Source organism: Lathyrus oleraceus, chromosome 6, assembly GCF_024323335.1.
Source record: "Lathyrus oleraceus cultivar Zhongwan6 chromosome 6, CAAS_Psat_ZW6_1.0, whole genome shotgun sequence".
In the NCBI taxonomy this organism is placed as follows: domain Eukaryota; kingdom Viridiplantae; phylum Streptophyta; class Magnoliopsida; order Fabales; family Fabaceae; genus Lathyrus; species Lathyrus oleraceus.
In genome coordinates, this window is record NC_066584.1 from 118,779,246 (window position 1) to 118,788,249 (window position 9,004).

General features: G+C 34.5%; 1 protein-coding gene across 2 annotated transcripts; it reads left to right on the forward strand.

Moving 5' to 3' along the window:
• Window positions 1–4,731: 4,731 nt before the first annotated feature.
• LOC127094974 (uncharacterized) lies at window positions 4,732–7,474 on the forward strand. 2 transcript variants are annotated; one of them, XM_051033730.1, is made up of 10 exons: window positions 4,732–5,040; window positions 5,111–5,283; window positions 5,381–5,501; window positions 5,686–5,738; window positions 5,829–5,958; window positions 6,046–6,191; window positions 6,309–6,452; window positions 6,544–6,776; window positions 6,886–7,022; window positions 7,209–7,474. In XM_051033730.1, the coding sequence occupies exons 1-10, from the start codon at window positions 4,921–4,923 to the stop codon at window positions 7,269–7,271; spliced, it is 1,320 nt and encodes a 439-aa protein (XP_050889687.1). In that variant the 5' UTR covers window positions 4,732–4,920; the 3' UTR covers window positions 7,272–7,474. The 2 variants fall into 2 exon arrangements, with proteins under 2 accessions (XP_050889687.1, XP_050889686.1); XM_051033729.1 differs by having other exon boundaries at window positions 4,736–5,040; window positions 6,264–6,452.
• The last annotated feature ends 1,530 nt before the right edge of the window (window positions 7,475–9,004 follow it).

Genomic DNA, 9,004 nt, shown 5'->3' on the forward strand with positions numbered 1-9,004 from the left:
CATTCTTTGTCAGTTGAGACAAATAGGATAATTAGTAAACTCAGTTGAGTCTAATTCTTATTCAATTCAATTGACCTTTATTAGTTATAAAATAAAGGAACATTTTGGTAACATTGATAATTCGTCCATTGCCCTCTAGAAAAAACATCTCATTAAACATATTTACTCTTCTCTCTATCTTACTAATCACTTGCCTTTGTTAGTAATAAGAAAAAAGATAAGTTGGGAGAAGAAGAGAAACAGATAAAGAAGAGAAGCAAAAGAGAAGAAAAAAAGAGGAAAATTTTGGAAGAAGAAGAAGAAGAAAACTTGCATCAACATGGATTTCAACTCAACCCTATCATCTTTTTTATTCAAGGTGGGTTCCTAGTTAGGCATATCATTGGTGGGGAAAATCCATGAAAAGGGAATTAGGGTTTGTGTGTTTTTTTATGAACATGAAATGTGTGTCAATACATGATGTTCTAATGGTTTTCCATGTTTACTTTTTATATTCCATGTTGTTTGTATTGTTTTGTGTGATATGTTATGAATTGATGTTATTGTTGCTCGCTTCCTTCCTCCCGTTGCGTTTTGTTCTTAGTTGAGTTCTTCCAATCTCGCCAGGTGAGAGTCTATATTTTTCCTGCAGAATTGTTCTAGTAAACTCGCTAGGAGAGGGATTAGATCAATATGAGAGGGATTAGATCACTAGGAGAGATAGATGATTTTGAAATAAAATGACAATTTGGAATCTATCGCTTGAGCCTCATTGGGTGCTCGCTAAGCGAGAGCTCGCTTGGATTCCTCGCTTGGAACTCTCTAAGTGAGAAAGAGAAAATATTTATCTTTGATCTTCCTGCCTCCTCTCGCTTGGATCTCGTCCCGAGCTCACAAAGCGAGAGTTATGATACATTGAGAAGTAACTAGTGTTCCCGTTTTCACCATAAAACGGAAACCATGACTCAGTTTAACGCAAGGTTGGATGTGTTGGAAATCTGATAATACTCTACCTGTTGGTAAAGGAAATCATGAATGCATCACAATAATGCTTGACGAATGATGATAAACTATTGTGTTTATACTATGAATTAATGCTTGCATTGAATGCCTAATAATTGAATTAACCTACAAGGATGAGTGAGGTAAACCTAGGTTGATAACCAGGATAATAGAATTAGAAAGATGACTTAATTTATGGTAAATAACTTGGGTTGCAATACTCTATTGTAAGAGGTGCCTCGGTGTACATCAGTGAATGAGTAGTTGCTAGAGGTGAGTCAACTCATCTACGAGAATATAAAAGGCATGGATGGAGAACAATCTCATAGTTGTGATTCAACTAGCTTGTATGTGTTTACCGCGAAATTTAGTAAACAAAATAAGTTTCAATTTACTTAAGGGATTAAACTAAAAAAAATCCTGAGACATATTTTGTGTGAGTCATGAATTTTGAATACTTTGACATAAGTGTCGAAATGTAGAGTTTAAAAGATATTAACTGAAAAATCAAAATTAAGTTTAAAAGTAAATCGAAATACATGTGAAAATAAAGACAAAATGCAGAAAAGATTTGAATACGAAAAGCTTTAATTTGTAAAGAGTGGAACACGTAAGTATATTATGCAACTCTTTTCTTAATCGCACAAATACTTTGAGTTATGTAGAATTGTGTATAATTTACGGACCCCTAAAATTAAAAGTTAATGCTATTTGTATATGAATCCTAAGGTAACTGTCTACAATGCTCGACTACACATAACATCCCACGTCTTTAATCCCATGCAGCCTTCGTCTTTGACCAACTTCCACGTGTCTTCAGTAACTGTTTGATCTGGTCCACTTACACCTCATTCGACTGCGTAGAAAATGTCTTCAAACTTTGAACTTGACTAGGTCTCAAGATTTTTAGTCCGATTACGACTTCGACCTCAGTAGTAATCCCCGTCGACAAGCCACATTTTTCGAAATACTCATGGCCATTATTCACCATTTTGACTTTACTAAAGTCATTATTACATTACTTTTATCATACTAATGCCATTGTCGAAAATACGTTAAAAAATGCCACCTTTCTCTACTTTGATGGAAAGTAGAGACATCGTGTCGTTGAATGCAAAAGTGTAGTTATAACTTGTTCCAACTCTGAAGAACCAGGTCACATCAGTACCTAGTGTCAGAAGCCAAATAATGCTCGAGAGGCCACACAAGCTAGTGGGAAAGTGTTTTCTCTCAGTGGTGTTAAGTTCTCGAGATCAAATAATTTAATTTGAGGTACGTGTTTCTTAAATGGTGTCCCTTTGTTTGCTATCATCGATATGAGTGCGACACATTCGTTCATATCTCATGATTGTGTTATCAATTTAAATTTGGTAGTGTCTCCTATGAAGGATAATATGGTCATTGATACCCCGACAAATGGTTCTATGACTACTTCGTTGGTTTGTTTTAATTTTTCCCTATCCATTTATGGTAAATATTCTAGAGTTGAATGGATTTGTGTACCCCTAAGTCAATTAGATTTTATTCTGGGAATGAACTGGTTAGAGTTCAACCATGTTCTCATTAATTGTTTTGATAAGACCATGTTATTTTCCGAGGCCGGGGAGAGAGTAAGGATTTGAGATTCATATCCGCCAACCAATTAGAGATGTCCTTGAAGTAGGACGATCAGGTGCTCATGATGCTCGCTTCCTTGAGAGTGGAGAGTGAATCTATGGTTATTGATCTGCCTGTTTTGTGTGAGTTCCCTGATGTTTTTCCTGAGGGTGTTAGTGATTTTCCACCAGAGCGTGAAGTGGAATTTTCCATAGATTTAGTACCTGGTACTAGACTTGTGTCAATGAAACCGTATAGAATGTATGCATCAGATTTGAACAAGTTGAAGAAGCAATTATAAGATATATTGGAGAAGAAGTTTGTCAGACCTAATGTATCTCCGTGGGGAGGGTCAGTCTTGTTGGTTAAGAAGAAATATGGGAGCATGAGGTTATGTGTGGATTATCGGTAATTGAATAAGGTCATTATTAAGAATAAGTATTTTCTTCCTAGGATTGACGACCTTATGGATCAATTGGTTGAAGCTTGAATGTTTATCAAGATTGATTTAAGATCAGACTACCATCAGATTCAAGTGAAGTCAGTGGATATACCTAAGATTGCATTTCAAACTCGTTACGGTCATCATGAGTATTCAGTTATGCCATTCAGTGTGTCTAATGCTCAAGGAGTATTCATGGAGTACTTGAATAGGATTTTTCATCCTTACTTGGATTAGTTTGTTATGGTGTTTATAATTGATATTTTTGTGCATTCTAAGTCAGACGAAGAGCATGCAGAACACATGAGAGTTGTGTTGCAGACCTTGAAGGACAAGAAGTTTTAGCAATTGATCCATCTAAGGTAGATGCAATGTTGCAGTGGGAGACTCCTAAGTCGATTACTGAGATAAAAAGTTGTATGGGTTTAGCAAGTTACTATAAAAGGTTTATAGAAGGTTTTTCGAAGTTGACATTGTCTTTGACCTAGTTGACACGGAAATGGAAATCTTATGTTTAAGTTGTTCAGTGTGAAGTAAGTTTCAAAGAGCTGAAGAAGAGGTTGCCGTCAGCGCCAATTTTGATCTTATCAAATGCGAGAGAATATTATGATGCATATAAGATGAGTTTAAATGGTGTGCTTATGTAGAAGGGTCAAGTTATAGCTTATGCTTCTGGACAACTCAAGACTCATGAGAAAATTATCCTACCCATGATTTGGAGTTGGTAGCAGTAGTCTTCATGCTTAAATTTTGGAGGCATTATCTGTATGGTTTGAGGTTTGAAGTTTTCAGTGATTATAACTAATCATGTCTTCCACCAAAGAACCATACACTTGAAGATTGACTGCCATATTGTTAAGCTACATCCGAAAGTTAATTTCCGAATATCATAATTTCTTGTGGAACTTCCTACGAAATTTCACCTGGGTTTTACGCCAAAATTTTCCATAGATTTTTATTTAGCAACAATTTTTGCAAATATTTTCAAAATTTACCATTTCTTGCGGATATACCAGCAGATGTTTTCACAGGAATAGTGTCCTGATTTTTACTTTCGGACAAATCCTTTTTGTCATTTTGGGAGAAAAATCATATGAACAACATCTACAAGGTGCATCTGCAACATATACCTTTGCAACAATTTTCGCAGAAATTTCCTGTGGATATACTAGTAGTTGTTTTCACAAGTAATATTATCCGAATTTTTACTTTTAGACAATTTTGTTTTTGTTATTGTTTGAATAAAATCATAGAAACAATATGGTACAAGGTACATCTGAAAATTAACTTTTAGACAAAAAAAATTCAAACAGTTTTAGAATTTCAAAAAAATTCTTAGGATATAATGAGCAACTCTCAAATATTTAATATGTGAATTTATGTAAAGAAGTTAAAATGAACAAATAAGTCCGCATGCCCACCTCTCTACTTATAGGGGATGTGGTGGTCTCCACTAAACATTAAACATTATGATCAAGATGTGTGTAAGAAGTGGATGGAGTGCCCACCTTACATTATGTTAGGACCCAAATTAACATTAATTGAAAAAAAATTAACGACCTATGGTTAAAATTAAATATATAGATTAGCTTAACAATCAACTATTTTTTGTTGTTGTAAGTATTGATCATTTTAAGTCTTATTTAAAAGTGTTCTACAAAATCATGAACTAATTTGACAATTTTATTCAATTTTTCTCTTATAGAAAACAAGAAGGATAATTTAAGATGAAATAGCTCCTCATTAACAAAATAGCAACGTCCTCTTCCTATGAGTCTAAACATGTCAACTTCATAGGCATAAATGGACGTGAGAGATTCTTGTACGCATCTCATATGCTAGTTCTAAATATATGTGTTATTTTGATACAAGCAAAAATTTATTAAATCATTTGTGAGAGAATGGATTCGATTGAGTTGGGAAAAGCTGTCGAAGAAGTTGAAGTTGTGAATGAGTTAGAGATAGATGTTTCATTTGTTCGTATATTATGGGTTGATAATTCAGGACAACATAGATGTCGTGTAAGTTTTCTCACTTCATTTACATATTTTTGTTATATTTATATTACTATGTTACGAGGTTATATTTCAGGCAATTCCTAGAAAACGTTTCTATGATGTTGTTACAAAGAATGGTGTTGGTTTAGCATTTGTGAGTATGGCAATGACATCTTTCTTGGATGGACCTGCACATGGTTCTGGTTTGGGTTCAGTTGGTGAAGCAAGATTAACACCTGATTTGTCTACTATAAGGACTATTCCTTGGTACACAAGTTCATCATACTCAAAAATATATATAAATCATTTCTTTACATTTTCATATGTTTCATTCCTTTTGGTCTTTTTTGTTTCATTATTATAGGAGCAAGCAAGATGAAATGGTTTTAGGTGATTTGAATGTTCAACCTGGCCAAGCATGGGAGTATTGCCCAAGAGAAGCTTTAAGAAGAGCTTCCAAAATTTTGAAAGATGAATTTGATTTGGTATGTAACAAAAATTGTCCTATTTTTGTTATTTGAGGGTGCAAACGGGATCCAACACGGAGTCTAAAATTTTTCACGATGAAACTGTGTAATAAAATATTTGTAACCGTTATAAGACTCTAATTTTTTTTTGTCGTTCCTATATCAAAAGTCACAACTACTAACTTAAAGACTGCTTCTATAGGTAATGAATGCAGGGTTTGAGAATGAGTTTTTTCTCTTGAAGAGAAAAATAAGGTATGACAATATCATCTTGTGATTTGAATAATGCAATTTACCATGGCAATTAGTTATAAACATGAAGAAAAACATGAACAAACCATTCAGGGATGGAAAAGAAGAATGGATACAATTTGACTCAACTCCTTACTGCTCCTCATCAGCATTTGATGCTGCTTCCCCAATACTTCGTGAAATTACTTCTGCTTTACATTCCATGGCCATTCCAGTAGAACAGGTAAATATTAAGTCATTTTATTTTATTGACTTCACTTGATATTTTCATGGAATTTAAGGCTATTGAATTTGATATAAAATTTTGCAGTTACATGCAGAAGCTGGTAAAGGGCAATTTGAATTGGTTTTAGGACATACCATTTGTGCTAAAGCTGCAGACAGCTTAGTTTATACCCGCGAAACCATTAGATCTATTGCTAGAAAACATGATTTGCTTGCAACTTTTATTCCAAAGTAAGTCACAATGTTGCTCTTATAAGTGTTAAGAAATATTGTATATAACAGTAGAAAAATTTCATATCGAAGGTACACATTAGATGATTTGGGTTCTGGATGCCATGTTCATCTAAGTTTATGGCAGAATGGCCAAAATGTATTTATGGCATCTGATGAAACATCAAAGTATGGAATATCAACTTTGGGAGAAGAATTCATGGCCGGAGTTCTTCATCATCTTCCTTCGATTTTGCCATTTGTAGCACCACTTCCTATCAGGTTCATGTTATCTCGAGACAAGCGATGCATCAGAACTTGAGGTCAGAATAATGGTTATCATGCTTTTATGTTTTCTTACATTTGATTGCAGTTATGATCGGTTGCAACCGAACACATGGAGCGGTGCATATTTGTTTTGGGGAAATGAAAATAGGGAAGCTCCGTTGCGAGCTTCTTCTCCGCCTGGAACTCCGGGCGGTTTCGCGAGTAATTTTGAATTTAAGTCATTTGATGGTTCCGCAAATCCATATTTAGGCTTAACTGCTATAATTGCTGCTGGCATTGATGGTCTTCGTCGACATCTTTCTCTTCCTGAACCTGTTGGTAAGATAAAATATACTAAAAGTTCTTTCCTAGTAATTTGTTACCATTTTCTTCCTAATTGCTTAATTAATTCTTGAATAATAAACTTTTTATTTTATGTATGAAGCAGATACCGATCTTAATCCAAGAAACCTTCAAAGATTGCCAAAATCACTTTCTGAATCTTTGGAATCTCTTCATAAGGCCGAGTTCCTTGACGAATTTTTTGGTGATAAGTTGCTCATTGCCATAAAAGCAATTCGAAAGGTATGTTTCTTACACTCTCACACGATCTTATAGATCGGACGGACTTACATTTTAATTTGTACTTTAATGTCAGAATATGAATCAGTCGAGTCTCATCCTAGATTAAGAACATTTTCACATTTATGTAATTCTTTCTGCGAAGTTACTAATTTTGATGTTTAATGTGACTTATGATTATGATGTCAGGCTGAAATTGATCATTACTTGGAGAACAAGGAAGCATACAAGCAACTCATACACCGTTATTGAGCTACTTGTCTATTTTTCATATGCAAGACTTCTCAGAGCATGATTTAGATTATGGTATCTTGTACTTTAAGGAAGAAATGAAAAGAGATGAGTGAGAATGAAAAAGTGAATTGAACTTCTTGGATTATTATTAATGAATACAATACATCCACACAAGTAGATCAGCTAGCCTTGCTTGATCAACTGCTTGAAATTCAAATCAACTACAAACTTTTAATTAACAAAGTTATACGTTTAACTAACTATTAACAATCTCTAATTATGTATGGATTAATTTTATCAACATGCTCTCTTAAGTCAAGTATATAGAATAACAAATTATTCAATCAGTTGAAATATGCTCAATTTCTTTATAAGAGCTAAAATATTGTTAGTTTTTAATTCTTTAGGTTAGCACAAGCTTTCTTCCTCTATAAAATGTGAGGTTTGTCTGGCTCAATCTAGATAAATATGAAAAAAATGTGAGGTTTGTCTGGCTCAATCTAGATAAATATGAAAAAATGTGAGGTTTGTCTGGCTCAATCTAGATAAATATGAAAAGATGAAAAGGTAGCTTCGATAAATGATGGATCATGGTTTGATCCAAATCGGATACTCAAGGAAGGTAGATGGCATTTCAACAATAGAGTTCCAGGGGCATATATCTTTTGAGATCCCGTATCAAAGGAGGGAAGGTCCGACATCTTTCCAAATACCCTTCCAAGCCTTGGAAATTATGGAGGTCAGTCAAAAACAAGATGTTTCAAAGAAGGAAAAGTTAGTCTCATCATGGAAAAGAATTTCATATTTAATCAAGAGGGAAGATGTAACGGGTTGAGGAAAAGTGTTTGAAATAACTGAGAATAAGGATCGGTTCGGGCTGAGTCACAAACCGACAAATGAAGTGGTTCAGAAGATTAATCATAATAAACTTTGTACCCTTCAAGAAACGCTCCATAGTGTTGGGTTCAGAAATGAAGATCATGTGTGTGCAATTGAAAAAGAGGATGAAGGGATACCCAACTTGGTGTGTCACTACTCACCGGATACAACTCTCAACAACTAGAAGGCCATCGAGATTCTTGAGATGATTTCTATTTTAAAATAATTTACTGTTTTCCAAAAATAATAATAAGTCTTTTGCTCAGCCCAAGGAAAGTGGACAAGCTTTGCAGGGGATCCCTTTGTTTCAATGACTTATTTATCAATAAATTGCATTTTGTTTTCAATCAAGATCATTTTCCCTTCATAATACTCTCATTCCCAACACTTCATTTTAAAAACAAATATAAAAAATCTCCCTCATATAGATTAATAAATGAACCTATTGAAAACGACACTACTATATTCCTTACGACTTCGAATTCCCAATTAACCAAGCAGAAGAAGGTGATAAGGACGATTGTAAGCTTTTTCGAAGAGTTAGCCATACTATTTTAACAAGAGGACGGAAGTAATGCCAACTCATTAGGAACCAGTAAATGTGATCAATCTAGGAACTGCATAAGAAATAGGTCGATGTCGGCGCTTCCTCAAATAATGAGCCAGCCATTTACATATCGATGGAGGAGGAAACAGATAACGACACGTGGGTTCATAACATCAAACACTTCCTCCAGAAACAAGAGTATCCAACAAATTCCTCAAGCGGAGACAAGAAAATACTCAGAAGATTGGAATCTCAATTCTTCCTTAATGGGGATGTACTTTACAAAAGAAATCACGACATGGTCTTACTCAAATGCCTGGATGGA